This window comes from Xyrauchen texanus, chromosome 41 (assembly GCF_025860055.1).
Source record: "Xyrauchen texanus isolate HMW12.3.18 chromosome 41, RBS_HiC_50CHRs, whole genome shotgun sequence".
NCBI classification, from domain to species: Eukaryota; Metazoa; Chordata; class Actinopteri; order Cypriniformes; family Catostomidae; genus Xyrauchen; species Xyrauchen texanus.
In genome coordinates, this window is record NC_068316.1 from 11,796,209 (window position 1) to 11,817,382 (window position 21,174).

General features: G+C 37.1%; 1 protein-coding gene across 11 annotated transcripts in view; it reads left to right on the forward strand.

The window, feature by feature from the left end:
* Nucleotides 1–21,174, forward strand: part of cnksr2a (connector enhancer of kinase suppressor of Ras 2a) — a 110,408-nt gene that overhangs the window by 46,291 nt on the left and 42,943 nt on the right. For 4 of the 11 annotated variants that reach the window (XM_052113984.1, XM_052113985.1, XM_052113987.1 and 1 more), the window contains exons 4-10: nt 3,523–3,628; nt 8,297–8,338; nt 13,123–13,242; nt 14,194–14,253; nt 14,793–14,861; nt 18,371–18,517; nt 20,528–20,664. In XM_052113984.1, the coding sequence (XP_051969944.1) occupies nt 3,523–3,628; nt 8,297–8,338; nt 13,123–13,242; nt 14,194–14,253; nt 14,793–14,861; nt 18,371–18,517; nt 20,528–20,664 (681 nt within the window). The remainder of the gene's footprint in view (nt 1–3,522; nt 3,629–8,296; nt 8,339–13,122; nt 13,243–14,193; nt 14,254–14,792; nt 14,862–18,370; nt 18,518–20,527; nt 20,665–21,174) is intronic. The other 7 variants (XM_052113992.1, XM_052113995.1, XM_052113993.1 and 4 more) reach the window with 4 other exon arrangements.

Here is a 21,174-nt window from a genome sequence, read left to right on the forward strand (position 1 = left end):
ATTGAGCTTGAATTGAACCCAGAATATTCCTTTAACTTGACAAGAAATGAGAAGGCAAAAATGCGAGTGGTACCACTACCCTCTCCTCAAAAGATTAATAAATGCTTTTACAGCATTTATTAATCTTGTTTATTGTTAATTTTTACATTTACACTTTTATGTGAAAAGTTGTGTATGTTAAGATTAGCTGAAACAATGTGAACTAACGTGATTAAAAAAATTAACAATATTATTTTGATAAATTAACATTAACAAAGATTAACAGACTAGGTAATGTACATGATGTGTGCTCAGTTTTCACTGTGTGCTGCCTGAATTTGAGGACCAGGCAACTTTATGTTTTCGTTGAGGGTGGGGAGGGGGTCGCTAACACGATTGGGAGACAAGGCAAATTAGGGGAAATGCCCATTTTTACTGATGGATGTCTTGTGATGTTGTATTCCTACTAACAGCATGCTATTACTATATCTAATGTCTTCATGATAATTTCATGGGATATTATTAAAGCCTTTCTGTGGGTCCCCTCCAGTGAGGGCCCTTGTTACTAATGTCCACCATTATCCCTGGTCCGAATGCCCCTGACACCGCTACAGCCAATGTTCGATGACAATTCTACTATGATAACAAATACGGAAACAAAAAGAGGTATCATGATAAAAATTAATAAATTTTATTAAAGCATACTGTTGATGAAAATACACTAACTGAACACTTTATTAGGAACACCTGTACACCTACTTATTCATGTGATTATCTAATTAGACAATCATGTGGCTGCTGTGCATAAAATCATGCAGATACGGTTCAGAAACATTGGCTAATGTTCACATCAGCCATCAGAATGGGAAAAAATATAATCTCAGATACCATAGTGTTCCTAATAATGTGCTTTGTGAGTGTATGATGAGGATAAATAATAGTACAAGATAGAAACAGATGAGAAATGAGAAACATCTGTTTATAGAAGAATTTATTAGATATGCATTTATCTAATCCAGTAATCCTGTATGTATGGGATTTAATTCCTGCCTGAAATATTATATTTTTTAAGACGCTGTGTCAAATTCGTAAAAATACTCCAACTTTTAAAATGCATTTGAGACCCCTGGATTCTATTCCATTCCTTTGAGCTGTTTTTTTGGGTCAAGTGAACCCAAAACAAACATAATTATACCGATCTTCCTTAAGACTGATTAACTGACAAGTCATTCAGGCAACCCACGACTAGACTATTTTGAAAATATGTCATTTTGCACATCCCTAGAACGCACACCATGAGAACAAGGCCACTGGTTGGGAGGGGTGGTGTCTTGTTTCCCTCTTTCATTAATGCTGGCCTAATTACGCTCCCCGGCATCTCATTCCTGCCAAAATAGTCCCCAATAGAGCTGTCATCTCCACTAAGACATAGTAAAAGAGAAAGGGAATAAAAGAGGTACTCACCGCAGGTGGATTTGGATTTGAAGCCAAAAGACATTATGACAGACTTTGAGTGTCTCAGTCCCTTAAGTGTTATTTGTTGATATCCATCCAGACGGACAGTGGCTCTGCTCTGCCACTTGCCAAGCTGATGATGGAATGCTTATGGGTGTTCATGATGGATTTGCAGTGGGCTTTCCCCTCATTCTTATTATTTATTGTATATGTGGGTGTGGCCCTGGGTGTGGGGCTTATGGTCTTAGAGATGACTTATAAGTAACATTGAGGGAGTTCTGTCAGGTTCATTGAATAGTTTACTATTGGTTTCATTAAGGAGCACAATAGACCTTAGTCAGAGTAGATGCCATATTGATTGTTGATTGTTCAGCTGACAGAACTACTTTATGTGCTTTTTGTTGTCTTGAAATTTTTGGAAAGATGTTTTTTCAGTGTTTAAACTAAATAACTTTTACCAAACAGGTACACAACTGTACAGCACATTGAACAGAGTATACTTCCTTTATTCAACCTCCCTCAGCATTTCTTTCATTCACGCTAAATTTAAATGTGTAGTAAATACAAGCTCATCACAGTGTCCAGACTCTCAAGCATCAAAAAACTGGAGCAGGAAAAGGTTAAGAAACTTTGAGGCCTGTCTTTGAGGAGAGGGTAGTGGTACCACTCGCATTTTTGCCTTCTCATTTCTTGTCAGCCTGAAGCTTTTTCATCCAGATGGCGCTCAGGGCTTAAATACACAGAAAAACCAAGGGTTGGATGTAATGAAGGCTAGTTCAGTCCTGGAGAGAACTGAGTGTTCTGCATAGATTTTTGCCTCTTGTTCATGTCTCTCAATCTTGCTCTGGCCCAAACCTCTCACTTTTACCACTTTACTACAGGATGACTTTGTTGTGAATTGTCTTTTTCATTCCTGTTAGTGGAGCTTGCTTAATCAAGCATCAATATAATGATTGCTCATACTTGGGATAAGGGACTTGAACAAACTAAACTTTAGTATTAAACTCGTCCTAAATTTTCACTACGGACATGAATAATACCTCAAATCTTGTGGCTTATTGAAGATTTTAACTTGGCAGACAATAAAAAAAGTGAAAAAAATCCTATAGATTTATATTGAAGTAATTTTAGGCAGATTAATATCTTAGAGACTTTGGGAGTGGGACTTCAGTCAGTCAAGCAACCACCAAGAAAGCCTTAGAAACTGTATAGCAACATGCCAAGAACACTTAAACAACCACATAGCAATATTCTGGGCACAACACCCAACACCATAGCGTTGCGGTAGCGACTTTTGCATGGGGAAGCACCACTTACAAGTTTCACTTGTATAACTTGTAAACTGGTGAAAATCTAGTTTTCGTGTTGCTATTTCATCTTTGTCTCTCCTTTTCTCATTCTCCCCTTGCTCCCTCCCCCTCTCGCCCTCAGGTTTTGTTCAGACACTGTCCAGGCAGGTGTCCTTGAACTGGGGTCAGACACTGTCAACGTACTCATTTACAGCTAATTTTATTTGTCAGTCGAGTGAAACCGGTGAAATTTTGGAGCGGAGTTTGTGTGTGTTGAAAAATCTTGGGGGTGGATTTAATATTCTGTCAAAGCTGCTTCCCAAATCCTGTTAAGGGGAGCGAATTCAACTCTAGAATGCATATATGGATTGTGTAAGAGTGAATGTGGGGTCTTTGAATGAAGTGAATGAATGATTTTTAGCCCAGTGGTGATGGATTGTTAGAGTTTCTAAATCATGAGGGGCTTCTGTGTGTGTGTCATCTGGTGTTCCCAATGGTCTGAGAGGAATATTTAGATACAGGATGGAAACGATGAACCAATGTTCCTACAGCCATGTGTATATATATATATAGCTCACAGCCTCAATACACACGACCCACATTCACTCCGTCACTCACAGGAAGAGCAAAACTGGGTCTAAAGTACACTCTCGGCCAACAGGGATCACATACAGTACCACAACACACACTTTAAGTTTACAAGCACTCATACTGCACCCATACTGTATATAGACTACATACATTCAAATTGTCCATCTTGTCGGTCTGGCTCTAAGAATAATCTAATGGTTAATTTCAGGTGTTACTTTTTTTGCAGGTCACCATTTGCTGCTGTGACGGACTATTCCGAGACCCGGAACAACGTGATCCAGCTGTGCTTGGAACTCACTACCATAGTACAGCAGGTAACAGCATTAACTAGAACCAACATAACTAGATGAATAGGTCAAATTTATTAACAGTTTACAATTCAGCCCATTGGAATCAAACTATTCGGTCCCCCGCCTTTCGCCCAATGTTAGCTGGGATAGGCTCCAGCCCCCCGCGACCCTGTACACAGGATAAGCGGTTGACGATGGATGGATGGATGGATGGATGGATGGAATCAAACTATTGGGCGGCAAACGCTATCGGTAAATAACTGTGCCTTATGAGATATAAAAGGGTCTTCTTCAATGGTGGCATTTACTGGCCTTGGGAGCCAAATCCTCCACTGGGCCGCATAACAATTTCGAGACATTTTTAAACATGACCAGTGTGTGTGTGTTAACCATGTTTGAGACAACAAAAAGATAGGACAATTCAAGAGAGGTAAACAATTCAAGGCCCCTGCAGTGTTGACACATGTGTGTTAATGTTAACAGTATGTGTACCCTGCAGATTATTTCTGGTGTGGTCAGAAGTTCACGGCCAGCAAGAGTGGCATTAAATTGATGAGTCAGTTACAGCCAGCTCAACCTGGACACCATGCCAAATCTTTCTCTTAATCCAGGACAGATTACAGCATTGAAGAAAGAAATGTCAGTCTAATCTTAGCAAATACCAGTGGTTTCGGGCAGTCTCAGCCAGTAAGGGTCTTGTTCCCAGATCAGACCTTATGGTGTGAGGTCAAAATGGGCCAGATGTCCCTCTCTCTCTTTTTTTGTTCTGCTAGAATATCCAACAGGTGCTCATTAGCTGTTCCAAGATGGTTCAGGTAGGTTTAGATGGTTGACTAGCTGAAATACCAGCTGCTTGGTACCTGACTGAGTTGGTAGACCATCTTGGACAAACAAGCTACCATGTTCCAAAAACCTGCTGGACCACCTTAAAGCTGGAGTATGCAATTTATACCGGAAGCATTTTTTGTTATACTTGTTGAAAGTCTCGTTGCATCCTGACAGCAATCACTAAACCAACTGCTCTGATACAAAAAAACAAAAAAATCCATTATCTGTGGCAGTCACAGGCCTGTAAAAGGCCTGTCCAGTCATTTCATTCGGCCCGAATGCAATGATTTGATGGCTACCTGCCTGTCTAACTACGTACCTGGCTACATCTGTGCACTCTGCCCATGCACTCAATGGCGTTAGTTGGGGGAGGGACTATCTGACTGTTTGAACAACGGCAGGCAAGGGGCATATTCAGAAAACTGTTTAAAAAAAAATTATATTTATTTTTGCAATTCTTTTTGTTGGCACTAGTGTTGCAGAAATGACATACTCCAGTTTTAAGATGATGACCTGTTTTTTCCAGCAGGGCCCTTGACCAAGATGGTCTACCAGCTCAGCCAGGTCCCCACTCTAGGTAATCCACTGCTGGTGGCTTATCAACAACATAAACTAGCTTGGACCAGCTAGAATCCTGCAAAGCTGCTACTGTGGTAAAAACATAGCTAGCACCTGAGGCCCAAAATATAGTTTGCATAAGTATGTGAACACAAGCACTTTTATCTATAAAAGATCAATTAATGTGTTTTTGCTTTGCGAAACGTATCAGACATTTTAACTTATTATGCAATGTGGGTTTGCGCAAGTACGTGGAAGCAAACATTTTTAGCTATGCAAGATCAATTTCATGCGATGTTGCTTTCTGAAACGTGCCAGACATTGCAATTCATAATGCAAAGCAGCATTGCGCAAGTACACGAATGCAAGTACTTTTAGCTATGCAAGATCAATTTCATGTGTTGTTGTGTTTTAGACATTGCAATTCATAATGCAAGGCATGTTTGCGCAAGTGCATGAACGCAAAAACTTTTAGCTATGCAAGATCAATTTAATGCGTTGTTGTATTCTAGACATTGCCATTCATAATGCAATGCAGGTTTGCGCAAGTACGTGAACACAAACACTTTTAGCTATGCAAGATCAATTTCATGTGTTGTTGCATTCCGAAATGAGTCAGACATTGCAATTCATAATGCAACGCAAGTATGCGCAAGTATGTGATTGCAAACACTTTCAGCTAAGATCAATTTCATGCATTATTTGTCCCGGAATGAGTCAAACAATTCATAATGCTATGCAGATTTTTGTTGCAGTCTTATAGTTGTGCAACAACAGATATTGCTATAAAGCATTTGTTTTAGATGTATTTTCCAGCAGTGACCTCTTGCAAACATACACATAGACACTAATATTTTGTCATGCAAAAATCTGAGCACAGGAAAAGTTTTGTTCACTCAGTCTGAGCTCATATGTGTTTATAGAGGACATTTGCATTGGAACTCAATATAAAATGTTTATCTGTAGGTATATACTGTATGTATGTGAAGGGGTCTCTCTCTCTCTTTCTCTCTCTCTGCAAGTTATTTTCTCATGATTTAAATACCATTCTGTGACATGAAAATGCATGTGTCAATTTTGCGCCTCCAGTCCTTATCACACATATGCACACACATACACACAAAATGTGCACACTGGCATTCTGTGTAGTGATCCATGGGTTGAGTGACAGCTCATGAGAAAGGGTGTGGAGATGCTCAGGGGTACTCAAAAGGAAAGAGGAGAATAAATCAATGTGGTTTCATTTCCAGGTAACACTCTTTTCTTTTGCGCGCTCTCTCTCTCTCTCTCTCTCTCTCTCTCTCTCTCTCTCTCTCTCTCTCTCTCCGTGTCTGGCTGGCTCTCAGGTCTTTGGTAATGTGTGAGTGTCTCAGGTGGGTGGGAGGTTTATGACTTCATAGTGATGAGGGGGAAGAGGTGCAGGTGAGAGCTGAGATCTGCTCAAATCAGCACAGCAGCTGCAACAGAAAAGAGGCAGAGATCAAGAGAGGACAGAATAAAAGAAGATGGCACAAAATAAGCTCTCTCACTCTCTATGATACTGAAGGAACAAAGAAAAATAGTATTGATGACCAAACAAAAAGAGAGTCATCTGCTTGTGGGCATTGAGTTTGGGGGCAGTAATGGATATAGGAGGTAGAGGGAGCGTTTCCATGGTGATGGATGATGACCAGACTGGCCTTTGATAAGTCTCTTGAATCTTTAATATTTCATAGATTGTCAGTGTACAACATACATCAGTTGGTCATCCTACATTGACATATCTACAATGATAATATGTGGAGGCAGGGGTGCGATCGAGCGCCGATCTGTGGAGAGTGAATTCCGGTAAAGCTAAGTGGTTAAGGATTTATATCTGTGCTAAAACCTGTTTATTCCCAGTGAGCTGTGATTCGGAGATAAAATGGGAGGAGACGGCAACAGAAGGGAGAGAGAGCCGAGCTTCAGAGCTGTGTGTGTGTGTTTAAAGAGGTTTTAAATCTTAAATATATTAAATATTATTTGAATGAAGTACGCCATCTCCCGCTTCCTCATTCCCTGGAACCAAGGAATTTGTTACATAGTAAAATAAAAAAAAATTTAATAATTATTGTTGAGACTTCAAGCTGAAGTATATAATTTCTGCAACTCTTGCACCACTGAATGTAATTGCAAAAATAAACATTGTTTTCTAAACAGCTTTCTGAATACGCCCTCCGCCTGACATTGGTCAAACAAAGAGATAGTTCTGGCCCCAACTCACACCATTGGTTGTGTAATTGTTTTGGGACAGGTCTAAACGTGTCACTCAAAACAGACAGAATTTTTTATAGTGCCACAGAGACACAGTGTTTAAAGTTTTCAAGAAAATTTACTTTATAATTTGGGATAGAAAAAATATTACAGTATATGTTATATATCTGTATAATTTGTGACCATATTACTTTCTGACAATATGGTTTCTAACCATATTTATGGGCAATTGTAGCAGTACATTAAGTATTAATATAACATTATAACACAAGTGTAAAAATAATTAAACTATTCTAAAATAGCCTATTCAAAGACATATTTTATACCAATGGACTTTCATTGAAGAAAATGGGATACAAAGTTATCCCAGTTATTCTTCCATTTCACCTAGAGCTATATCTGATTGATCTATAGGCTTTCAGCCTCAGCACTTCAGGTGTAGGCCACCTCAAGCCATTGGCTGCTTCTAGTATAGACACGGTTTCAGAGTATGGTCATTATAGTTAGTTCAATGTAAGATCAGTAAAAGTCAATGTGCATATGAATGGCTAATAAATATTTAGACAACTGTGAAAGTTTACTGTACACACTTGTGTGGGTGTGTTTGTATGTATACACTCCATGTATTTGTCTTACTTTATGAGGCCAGAGTGTCACCTGAACAAACACTTACACACACCTTTCTGCTGTATCTCCATGAACTTTCACAGGAGCTCTGGCCTCCAGTGGGAACTTGGGGAGCTCCTTTAAATGTCTCCATCAGATTTTGATGCCCGGGGCTGTCCTCTGTTCAACCTTCTTATATTAGATCAGCATCTGAGAGAGAGAGAGAGAGAGAGAGAGAGAGAGATAGAGAGAGTTGTGGTCTCAGTAGTCTTTTGAAAATAGTGACCCAGATGTTTGGATGATTATCTTATCCACAAAGATACTTTGCACAGTAAATGTTTTCTCAACTGCTCTTGTGTGTGTGTGTGTGTGTGTGTGTGTGTGTGTGTGTGTGTGTGTGTGTGTGTGTGTGTGTGTAGGCCTAAAGTGTATAAAATAATGTTAATATCTTACTCTCTCCTCTTGCAGGACTGCACTGTCTATGAAACAGAAAATAAGATCCTCCATGTGGTAAGCATTTCTTTTTTGATTAACACTGCAATGTGAGCCCTAATGTTGCTCCAGTGAGCTCTGCCCCCTGTCCCTCAATTACAGGAAAATCCGCGAGCACACTCTCTGCAGTTCATACACACACTCGCTCTGGCGGTTATTTCTGTGTGGCAGACAAAATGTAAACTCCTGACTGAGTTTACGACCACACAGTGACGTGATTCGATGTATTTGAATGTTGATAGCAAGAGTTTGTATCAATGGGTTTGTTTCAGTGAACAAGTTCAAGAAATGGATTCACTGATCTGTTTGAGTCATCAATCCACAGTTCCCAAATATCCCTGTATTTTTGCCCCACGCATTTTACTTTTTGTAGTAATAGATTTAGTATTTTGTTTAATATTGCTATTATATCTCTATTATCAATCAAGTTATCTATAACTAATTAATTACTATGTACATTAGGGTGTTTCTTAGTTGTATTTAAAGGGATAGTTCAGCCAAAAATGACAATTCTGTCATCATTTACTCATCTATCATGTTGTTCCAAACTTGTATGGCTTTCTTTCATCCGTGAAACACAATTGCATCGGTCTTCCGATAAAAGTGAATGGTGACTGAAACAGTCAGTTCCTGGCTATTCTGACTAACATCTCCCTTTGTATTAATCATCGTATGAAAAAGGTATACGGGTTTGGTGTAAATGATGACAGAATTTTAATTTCTGTGTGTACAACCCCTTTAATGTAAATTTTTGTTTGATGTTGTCACCCTAATTTAGGTCACAATGGTGTCTGTTCCAGATAAGAACCATTATTCAAGACCTGTTAAAGAAAATATAAGATTGTATTGCTTATGGCTCCAACATATCGCTCACCATATCGTTTTACTCCCAAAAGGGTACAAGGTGCTTGAAGTACTTTAATATGGCTTTTTCAAATTTAAGTCCTGGAAAACCCTTGAAAATAGCCATTTTTACCAAAAGGTGCTTAAAAAGTTCTTCAATTATAGAAAATAATAAAATAGGTTGCTTAAATCATTTAATAAATGAAATGTATTTACTTATTTTTGGAAAAACATGACGACAGACCACTAGACCACCGATGAAGCAGGCAGTAAAAATCAACTCTTACTGGAGGATTTAAAATGTATATATATATTATAGATACTGCTATGGTGGATTTAACAAGTATGAATCCTTGCAACTATCAGTTTTTAATAAATTTTTTTTATAAGATGTAAAACATTCTAAGATTTAAATGCTGATCAATGGAGGATTCAGTTTTGTGAGCCATATAGCAACCCTTGTTAAAGACAAAAATAGGTTATTTCTGACAAAATTTGTGTCAATATCGAAATATGTTGACAAATGTGTCCCTCGACTTTTTTAAGTCATGAAAAAGCTTTCAAATAGCGAAAAATAAAAGGTATCATTCTATAACCTAACCTTTAATCATATGAAATGGCTTGACTCTGTTTTGCAAATATTTTAGAAAATATATATGAAATTGTTAATTGCCTGAAAAGAATTTATTGTACCCTTCAGCTGGTACACCACTTCTATGACATGTAAAGTTCTATAAGTATTTATTTTGCTCTTATTTTTAATAAAATAATTACTGCTAGGTCAAACAAGTGTGCAAAAAAGCAAAACAAAATTATAATTAATAATTTCAAAAGAATGTTTGTCCCTTAATTTCATGGCAATGGCGTTATCTTTGTTAAAACCTTTTTATGTTTTTCCTTTTTTTTTTTTTAAATACAAAAAGTTGTGGAAAACAATTTTTAAGGTCAAAGTTCAGAGGCTGCTTAAATATACATATAGTGATTTTTCCCAAGCATGTTAAAAAATTATTAATTCACATTTTAACATCGAACAAAAATAGTTGTTGTTGTACCCCTTGAACCCTCAAAATGTAACCCATTTAACCCTTATTAGTGTGAACGTGCTTCATTTGTTAAACAAAATTAAATAATAAAAGAAAGAACAACAGCCAAGTTGTCCTTTATGAATAAAAATGAATGTCAACATGTTACAAAATGTTTACCCTCAGTGTTGATATGCAAAAACTGAACTGAGTGGAACATTTAAATATTTTGTAAGTTAGAAAGACAAAACTTTTTTTTTTGAGAATGACCCATTTGCAATTTTGGTCTGTTCCTCGCATAAATCTGTAGTGTGACTTTAGAAAACATGGAACACAGCACATGAGTTATATGGACTACTGTTTACAGTCCCAGTTATTCACTTTAGTTGTATAGCGAAGTGCTTTTTAAGGGAGCACACTACAGTTTTGTCATGAATTAACCAAGAAATGTTACTGTGAGAATATGTATTTAAAGATGCACACTGAGATATTTTGTACTTGTTATAAGTGGTGTTTTATAAAAATTAATTAACTGAATGAATAAAATATTTTTATTTTAAATGAAAAAATAAAGAAGTTGTTTTAATGACATCTCGAGCATAGTCCTCGAAAAGTCATTGAAACTCCTTGAATTTAACTTTGAAGCATCTGTACAAACCCTGTCCCAAACAACCTTCTCAGTCCAGTGACTTACAAACACTTTGCAAACACTTTGTCCGAATCATTAAAATGAGCTGGCTTAAAAATTAAATTCAGGATTTGTCCAGGGACATCGTCCTTTCAATGCAACATTGAAGTTAATTGCATGGAGACTTTTGTATATTTTTTGGTAAATAAACTTTTAAAATAGTAATTCCTCTTGTCAGTGTTTTACAGTGTTAAAGGGATAGTTCACCCAGAAATGAAAAGCCTCTCGTCATTTACACACCCTCATGCTGCTGAACACAAACAAAGATTTGTAGAAAAATATTTTAGCTCTGTTGGTCCTTGCAAGTGAATGGTGACCAGATCATTGAAGCTCCAAAAAAATCACATAAAGGCCACATAAAAGTGATCTATAAGACTCCAGTGGTTTAATCCATGTCTTAAGAAGTGATATGATAAGTGTGGGTGGGAAACAGATCAATATTTATGTCCTTTTTTATTATCAATCTCCACTTTCACATTCTTTCACATTTTAAAGTGGAAGTGAAAGTGGAGATTGATTATAAGTCTTATTTATATAGTGTTATGGATTACTTTTTGCTGCCTTTATGTGATTTTTGGAGCTTCAAAGGTCTGGTCACAATTTACTTGCATTGTAAGGACCAACAGAGCTAAAATATATTACTAAATATTTTATTTGTGTTCTGCAGAAGAAAGACAGTCATACACATCTGGGTAAATTATGAGAATTTAAATGTGTGGGTGAACTATCCCTTTAAAATCCTCAGGTAAGCTTTTAGTGAGCTTAAAAGCTTATTATACTAGTTAATGCTCTGGGATAAAGTTCCCTTCGTAGTCACAGGAGACCAACAGCTAGACTCTCACTTTTGTGAGATTCCCCTCTCGTATACTCTAACACAGAGACCAGTGAGTGTGTGGCAGGTCCTGTTGTCGCCACAGACTGCTGGGCTGGGCACAGCTGTCATTCTCACTGAGTCCCACAGCTATAAATACCTTCACATTGCGCCTGCGAGCAGCAGATTTCATTCCCCAGCACCACCCCACCTCGACTACTGACTGTAGGAGGAGAAACAAACACACCAATGATACCAGATGAAAGGAGAAGCAGATGGAGAGTTGAAACCAAAACAAAAATGAGAATTAAAATGCTACAGGACCCTGAAAAGGGAATATGATTCGGCACGGTTCTATCAGAAATACTAGACAGACAAATCCAGATATATTATTTGAATATCTGTGGTTTTTACTTAAAGTGAAAGACACCCAAAATTATATGTATATAATGTATACTTGAAAAATGTAATTCAAGATTCAGATGACAAAAATACCAAATCACCACCTGCTAACCAAACTATAGGTAGACCGATATAACAGTTTTACAGATTAATCCGTGCTGACTTTTTTATTGCCATTGTAATATATATTTTTTTTAAACATCGTATAAATTGATACAAATTTTTGTATCTATTATTAGCCGAATAATCAGTTATCTGCCTTTCCCATCACCTTAGTTATCACATCGGCAAAATCCACTATTGGTCGACTGCTAAACCAAACACCTGCTGCCAAAACAGCAAAAAATCAGTAGATAGATAGATAGATAGATAGACAGACAGACATATAGATAGATAGATAGACAGACAGACAGACTGACAGATAGATAGATAGATAGATAGATAGATAGATAGATAGATAGATAGATAGATAGATAGATAGATAGATAGATAGATAGATAGATAGATATTGCAAATATTGTGAATACGCTGTATATACAGTATAAGAAAGGAAAACAGAGTCATTGTTTAGATGGTTGTGGCAAGACTAAAGCCACAATATGCATGGGCAGAAACAACAGCCTAAGAACCCAATTATTCCCAAACCAGTACTCAACCACTAAACAATCAACTTTCTGCCAAATAATACAAACCCCTCTCCAAACCAACTTATCATCAACTTACCATAATATTCTGTGACCAGCACAATGCCCCATGACCCACATTAACACACAGCTTTAATCTTAAGCATAACACAGTCCTTCCCAATGGGAATGACTTCAGTACATAATTTCCACAGCACCTGTTTACTCAAACTGTGCCGCACAACAGCTGAACACAGACTTCAGCTATAAGATGTTTATTTGGTTTGATCATAACTTTGAATCAGAATTATATCTAATGAATGTTTGCTGAAATTATTGCCCAGTGTAGCAAATACATAATAGTCTACAACCTCATCACTCTTCCGTGGTCTCTCACTCATTCTCTCTCAAAGTGTAAGACTTTGTCTGGAGTGTGTGACCACATCATCTCACTGTCGTCAGACCCCCTGGTCTCCCAGTCTGCACATCTGGAGGTGGTTCAGCTGCCTAACATTAAACCTACGGAGGGTCTGGTAAGATCTCACACAGACCCACACGACCCAGCTGCATACTGTAAATGAGGACATAACATACTGTTCTGCAAAGTCAAAATGCAATAATTACACAATTTAAAAATTGAGGAATCAGGTTTCATAGATTATGACCTGTATTGTGATTGATGGGTTTGGCTCTGTTAAAGTCAGATTTGGAGAAAATGGAGTCTAATTTATAGAACTCTTTTTTATTTTCTCAGTGTTGCCATAGTTACTGCTTTCTGGCTTTGTAGAGCAGCATATACTTCTATTGTTTTAATATAAAGATATATACTAGTATACAGACTTGCACTAACCCATCAATTTTTTTTAAATGAAACGATTTTAATTATGAATAATTTCTACCTTTGATACACGGATCTTGTCTAATTAATCTAACTTCTAGGGACATAGTCCCCATATTACTGTAGTTAAGTTACCCACACATACTGTACATTTATATTTGATTATGATATTGTGATCATGTAGGTGTAAGTGAGGTACAGTATAAAGTACAGTGTGTGTGCATGCGTGTGTGTGTGTGTGTGTGTTTGAAAGTAACAAAGCTGGTGTTACACACTTCCAAGGGCTAAGCAGAAATGTGATAGAGCTGAAATGTAGACTAGACTGAAAGCTGATAAAACATTTTGCTCTCTCTGAGGATTATAGAAAAAGAGATAGTGAGTGTGTTTCTATTTGTCTGTGCATGTGTCCTTATGATGAATGTGTATATGTGTGTAATTTCCGTTCATTTGTTGAACTTCTGTCTGATCAAAAGTGTCTGTTATTAGAAGTAATTTCTCTTCTCTAGAAGACTAGAGTAGAAGGGGTAGAACCTGCTTTGAAGTATTTTTTTTTTAATTCATGTATGACAGAGAGGAAGAGATTATTAATTAGAGACTATAAATCAGTGTCATTAATTTTTGCCTGTGTGTCTATTATTTCTTAAAGGGAATGTACATTAAATCTACATATGATGGACTTCATGTAATCACAGGAACCACAGAGGGGGTAAGATCCAGCTTTTGTGTGTGTGTGTGTGTGTGTGTGTGTGTGTGTGCTCAAATTCATTTCTTTATAATGTCAAATAGGCTGTAGATAAAAGTAATGAATCTCAGTAATTGATCCATCACTATTCAGCCATTACCGCTGACTCTAAAATCAAAGAGAGACAGAGGGAAAGAAAGCAATACATACAGGAGTTGGACAATTATCTAAAAAAAGACCTTATGTTCATGGGACTAAAAGCTCATCTTATTGATTCACCCGGTATAGTGCAATATACCCATAGGAAAGAAACATCACAAATTAAACTCTCTTTAAACTAATAGTGTCAATAATTTTTTATTTGTAATTTTACATATGTCTCCTGTAGAGTTTCAGAAAATATTGCTAAAAGTCTCTATGCTCAAATTTGCCAAGATACCAAAGTCTTTTGGTAAAAATTCTGAGACTTCAATGTGAACTCAAACTTGAACTTGCTGCCTTCTCCCCTATCATTTTCACACAGAATACAGTATCTCCATTTAACATCTCTCTCTCTTTCTCAGTCACCTGCAGACCGCTGTAAAAAGATCCACGCAGGGGATGAGGTCATCCAGGTGAACCATCAGACTGTGGTGAGTGTTACTCACACTCAGTCATTTGGGGTAGAATTCACTAAGAATAAACATCACCCCACTCATTATGAATAAAGTGCAGTCAGTAATACATTATGCCTAATTTGCATTAAAAAGAGGCATTTTTGTACTGAAAAGAATGACAGTTAAGGTTCGGCGGTAATATTCAGGCAGATTGCGCCTGGTCAAACTGGATTGGTGGTAGTGAAAAAGAATAGAGTGTTTGTGCTGAAATTCCATAAGTGTTGCAACTGTTAAGTGAATTTGCCCCTCAGTCCACCTTGCTCATTCTACTTCTCCTTTATGTTATCATCCAAACATAAATCCATTTATCCGTCCATCCGATCCATCCATCCATCCATCCATCCATCCATCCATCCATCCATCCATCCATCCATCCATCCATCCATCCATCCATCCATCCATCCATCTTCCAGAGGTCTCTCCTTCATGTGTGTATGCATGGAAATGCAGGACTGAAAATGAGGAATATTTGCATTTAAGGACTTAAATGTGTCCTTGTTAAAGCACAGAAATTGAAACGTTGTATTTCAAGTATCACTTGATGTATTTATAACTCATTTTGGGACTAGAACGACCATATTTCAATTTCACTAAATGTAGTCCCTTCACAATGCTAATTGAGTGTGTTACACTTTAAAAAGCATATCTGGGTGAGAGTGAAGGGTGTCTGAAAGCTTTAAGAGTCTGTTAATGAACAGGAGTGGAGTGTATTTTTAAGAGTGATGGTTTATTCAATAGTTAGTTTGTTTGAGTGACTTTTGCACTTCTGTATGTGCATATTGTAGAGTGTGTTAACGGGTACTCTTGTGATTGTACCCTGTGGGTTTGTCTTTAAATAATTGATAAAGAGATGTTTCTGCATATATATGTGTGTGTGTGTGTGTGTGTGTGTGTGTGTGTGTGTGTGTGTGTGTGTGTGTGTGTGTGTGTGTGTCTGTCTACAAGTACTTGCCCAGGAGTTAGCTTGTGAAATCAATTCTGTTTGAAGGGTTCCAGTGTTTGATGTGTATGAGGGGCTCAATAATTCTTTGAATATTTGAATTTAACTCTGGAAATAGAGTGGTGTCTGACAGTAGAACTGGTGAGTCATGACAGGTCTGTTCCTGTCGTGGATGGCACGAAAACAAAAAACAATGATAAAGGTAAATAGTGAAGTGTAAATAACCATATTACCGTGCATTTTTAGGATAGCAAAATAAATATACTGGCTAACCTGTACAAGGGAGAAAATCTTTCCCATATTTTTTTCAAAGCCTATGTGTCCTATCAGGTGGTATTTTTATGCAAATGTATCTGTCGTTTGTGGCTAATACTGATAAAATATTTTGCTCTGTGTTTTCCATGTATTAGGTTGGTAAAAAACACTTGGGCTGTTGTTTATGCATTTACAAAACTGTCAGTTTGCCTATTCAGTTCATAAATTTCAGCATTTTACATTGTCGTTGACATTTTGTTCAATTTCAAAAATGTTGTTAACAGTTTTAGTTCTGTGTGGGGTGCAACCTGATATCCACTGTAAAATCAGTGGATATCAGGTCCTGATGCAAAAACAGTTAAGAACCACTGATATAATAATCTATAAAAAAAGAAAGCTATATGTTCTTTTTTCATTTTTCTGCACGGATACTTTGACCTGTTTTGAGGCCAACAGAAGCTGATTTATAAAGATTGTTCACCCCAAACTTCTCATCATTTACTCTTATGCCATCTCAAACTCATATGTTTTTCTTTCTTCTACTGAGTACAAAGATGTTTTGAAGGATAAATGATGTCTCTTTGTCTATGTAATGCAAGTCAATGGGGATCAAAACTTTCAAGCGGCAAAAAGGACATAAAGGCAGCATAAATTACCTATAACTCGAGTGGTTTAATCCATGTCTTCTTATGTGATATGATCGGTTTTGAAGGAGAAACAGACCAAAATGTAAATCCTTTTTCACAATAAATCTTGACATCTGCAGTCTCCTTGGCACACTCGTGAGAGATGCTTCATTACACTTTCTGGCGCTTGACGCATGAGTTTAATATGGCATAAGGGTGAGTAAATGATGAGAGCATTATAATTTTTGGGGGAACCATTCCTTTAAGATGATCTTTTTCTCCTATTTTACCTCTTAAGTTTTAGAATTCAACTTATCTATCAGTTCTTTTCTTGTACTCACACATCTTCAATCACTTTATTGTTGTGGATAGGGGTGCCATTCTCTTTTCATGATCAGTAACACTAAGGCCTCATTAATCTTCCTGTAATTAGATTGTTGTTACCTTCATAATTGTATAAAAGTGCCTCTAATGTGTGAAAAGCGAAAATTTGGCTTGTAGGGAAACACAGCAAGCACAGCTCACAAAAAAAAAGAAACCATTATCGTAAGACTGAACGGTTCATGCTTGGGAACAGCCACAGCAGGCGTTAAAGAATGGTGCATTGTGGGAGCTGCTCTATACATAGTAGCCTCAGTGCTGATAAGTCCCCATGTCCCTTAGGATCAGTTTAGATGCCCTGTACATCCAGCCTGTCTCAGTGTGTGTGTGTGTGTGTGTGTGTGTGTATTTGTGTTTGTACTGCATGCATGTGTGGACCTTGTATGAGTGCATGTTAGAGAGTCTTTATATAGTTGTGGGTCATGGTGTCTGTGAAGAGCATGTTTAGTTTAAAATATACATGCACGTGTTTGAGTAGTTGTTTAATTTGTCCTCTGATAGATACATCGGGGTGGCATATTCATATTTGAAATATTAATTTTTCACTTCATTTGTGGTTATTGTGGTTACACAATTATTGTGGTATTTAAACTAACATTTAGCTTAATTTAATAAATAATCTGTTACTAATCTATGTCATAAAACATATATAGCTATTTTATATATTAATATAATAACAAATAAATAATAATCATAAAAAACACATTTTAAAATAACAAAATATTAATATGAAATCATTTCATAAATAAAAATGGAAAAATATGTCAGAAAATATTCAACAGTAAATACAAATGTTTAAATACATATATAAATGTGCAATTTATTTTAACATTTATTTACCTGTGCAAACATTATTTATAAAATAATGAATACAATAATTTCAGAAATATCATTGGGCATTCTGTACATTACATTATGACTTTTGTTTCTGCAATGTACAATATCATATTGTCGTGATTTTGCAATTAATCTCACTTCAAATATGAATATTTACAGGTAATGTCAAGCTCCTCTGTAGAATTTAATGTGAAATCAATTGACAGATTAACCTCATTAGGGAGCACTCATTCCACATAATAAATTAATGAACTTAATGATCTTGCACTTTTCAGTATGTGTTGGAGTGCATGTGTGTGTGTGTAATATGTTGAGTTACATTCGCTCCATATTCACCATAGGCGAATATAGAGAGACTAATGTTAGTGTTTTCTGGTAGACCATGTTGTCGCTGTGTGCCGTTTTGTGGAGTCTTATGTATGTTGACCCTATGCTTGTTGCTGTAGGTGGGCTGGCAGTTGAAAAACTTGGTAAGCTCTCTGCGTGGGGACCCAGCCGGTGTGACATTGACCCTGAAAAAGCGTCCCCAAAGCACGCTCACCTCCGCCCCAGCCCTACTAAAGAACATGAGATGGAAGCCCCTAGCCCTGCAGGTAGGATGCTAACCACCTGGCCCTAAGCTTCCCTGCTGAAAAGACCAACATATGTTGTTATTTGGGTGCTGGTCCCCAGCATGGAATGCTGGTAATCTGGCGTCTATACCAAGCATCTTAACTATCTTACCAGAAAGCCTCCTTTTTTTTTGTGCATTTTTGCGTTTTTGCTTGTGAAAAACATGGCTATGCTGAATCGCACCAAACCAGCACTGACCAGCTTTCACCAATTTGGAGCAGCATGGAAATTCATGCAGATCTAACATTATCTTTACTGCAGTATATTTACCAGATAGAGCTTTACTCTGTCCCTATAGCCACCCACTCACCCCTGACCTCATCTCAGACAGTGCAAACTAACACTTTGACTCCATTTCCCATGATGCACCTGCCTGCTTATAGAATACACAGTTCGTTATGTCTAAATGACAGAGCTGCAGGGTAAATTAGTTGCACTGTTATTTTGAATGCTTTTAAATGATTCTCACTAACATATCTGCAAACTGCTTTTGCAGAGGACTTTTTTTTAGTAAGTGTGTACAGAAGTTTGTGTGTTTGCACCACTGAGTGCAGATTAGCTTTAAATTGTCTTTTGGTGGAAGATTCAAGTTTGGTTCTAGACTAGTGATTTTGGACTAAACATTTTGTTATTTTTCCCAGGCACTCCCATAACAGTTGTGCTCTTGTATGCTCATTTTACTTTCATTATTTGCTCTTACCTCTTTGGGGATGTCATATCCATACAGTTCATCTAAGTATACAGTCCATGTCATAACCCACGTCCTTTCATCTACATACAGTAGCAGTGGTGGTCCATCAAAGTAGGCAAGCGAGGCTGGGCCTCCTCAGATGTATTCCAATAAATTATTCTATAAAATTGTCATTTAATCAATTTACCTATCAATGTGCAAAACTCTAATGCATTTCATGTAAAAATCTTTGTATACATACGGTGTGTACTGTATATGTAAAACTAATCCTGGCAAGTTTTATTCACTGCCTAAATGCCAGAGGAGGCTGACAGAAAAGAGGGTCCTCTCTGAAGTAAGGTGACCAATCAGAATGGATATTCAATTGATGCAACGTAATTTGCTTGAGTTAAAAATGCCGCCGTAAAAAGGCATAAACGAAGAGTCATTATCCAATGTAGCAATTCGCTTTCAGTATCACTTAAAGGAATATTCCAGGACAGCATTTGTGGCATAATGTAGATTATCACAAAAATGTATTTTGTCTCGTCCCTCATTTTCTTACACAAAACAAAACAAAGTGTGATAGTGTGATAAAATCGCTTGCTAATCGTGTGCCTCACTGTAACCAAAAAACCAAATTTTTGCTTCTTTAAAGAAAAGGAGAAAGAGTCGAAATTAATGTATGTTGAAAACTAACATTATGCCACAAATGCTGTCGATTGAGCTTAATTCGTATTGAACCTGGAATATTCCTTTAAGTGTGTCAACACTGCTGCTTGTGGTGAATGTAAAAGGTGAAGAGAACTTACAAATTTTGTTAAAATATCGAAGAAGACCAAATTACAGTATTTAAGGATCTTAAAACAAGTTATTAAAACAAGACCATATCTAAATTTGGCATAACGGAGGGGAGTTTCTCTATACTTAGGTGAGCAGATGTTAGATAATAGAATTAGAATTAGATAAATTATTGTGTTGTTTATTATCTGTTGATAGCACTTTGCGATTTGATTAGTCACTCTTGGGAGAATTCCATAGACTCCCAGTTATTATTACAAAGCATCCTGACCCAGAGATCCCATTGCATTGTTTACTGCAGACGGCACTGCAGAGTGACTGCACCATCTCTCTGCTTAGGGACCTATTAATCTCTATCTCTGCCCTTGTGACTGTCTACAGATATTAGTGTCTGGGCCATGTCTGAGAAACAGTGCTTTATTATTACTGTTAACGGTGCCGTCGGATATGTCTACTAGTGTTATGAGCTTTATAATCTGTATGAACTCTGATCTTTAATCAAATTATTTTGTCTGCCCAGCAGCCTGTTGTTCCCAGAAGTCCCACCAGCAGCTCGGCTACACCTACTAGTACAATCAGCACACCTTCAAAGCATGAAATCTCCGCCCTCCAAGACCTATACATCCCACCCCCTCCATCGGAGCCATACACGCCCAGGTAAACAGAGGGGTCATATTCTACACTATTGTTACCTTTTTTTGTCCTAAAGTGTACTTGTAATATTAATCAAGGTTCATGCACCAAAACAGTCATAATTTGGTTTTACATGACCATCACTTTCTCTCTAACTACAGGTGTAAATATTTACTCTGAAAACAATTCAGTTCTATTTCGGTTCTTTACCTAACTATTATTATGCGTGCTCCGTGTCTGTTGTGAGAAGGCTTGTGTAATCTGAGATGGTATCTGTGTCACATTGAATATTAATATAGTAATGATAATCGATTCTTAAATTTCAGATGCATCAGTGTATTTTTACACCCTTACAGAATCTCTAGCAATTATTATTAAAACTCCTATTTTTGCTACTGTACCTTTAAGTCATCTTTATGTAAATTAGTTCTATCATTCATCAGGATAGGCCAAAAATGTTAACGTGTTGAAATGTAATCATGTTAATGTACTCATTAATGTGATGACAATACAGTGGGAATTTGTGAATGAACC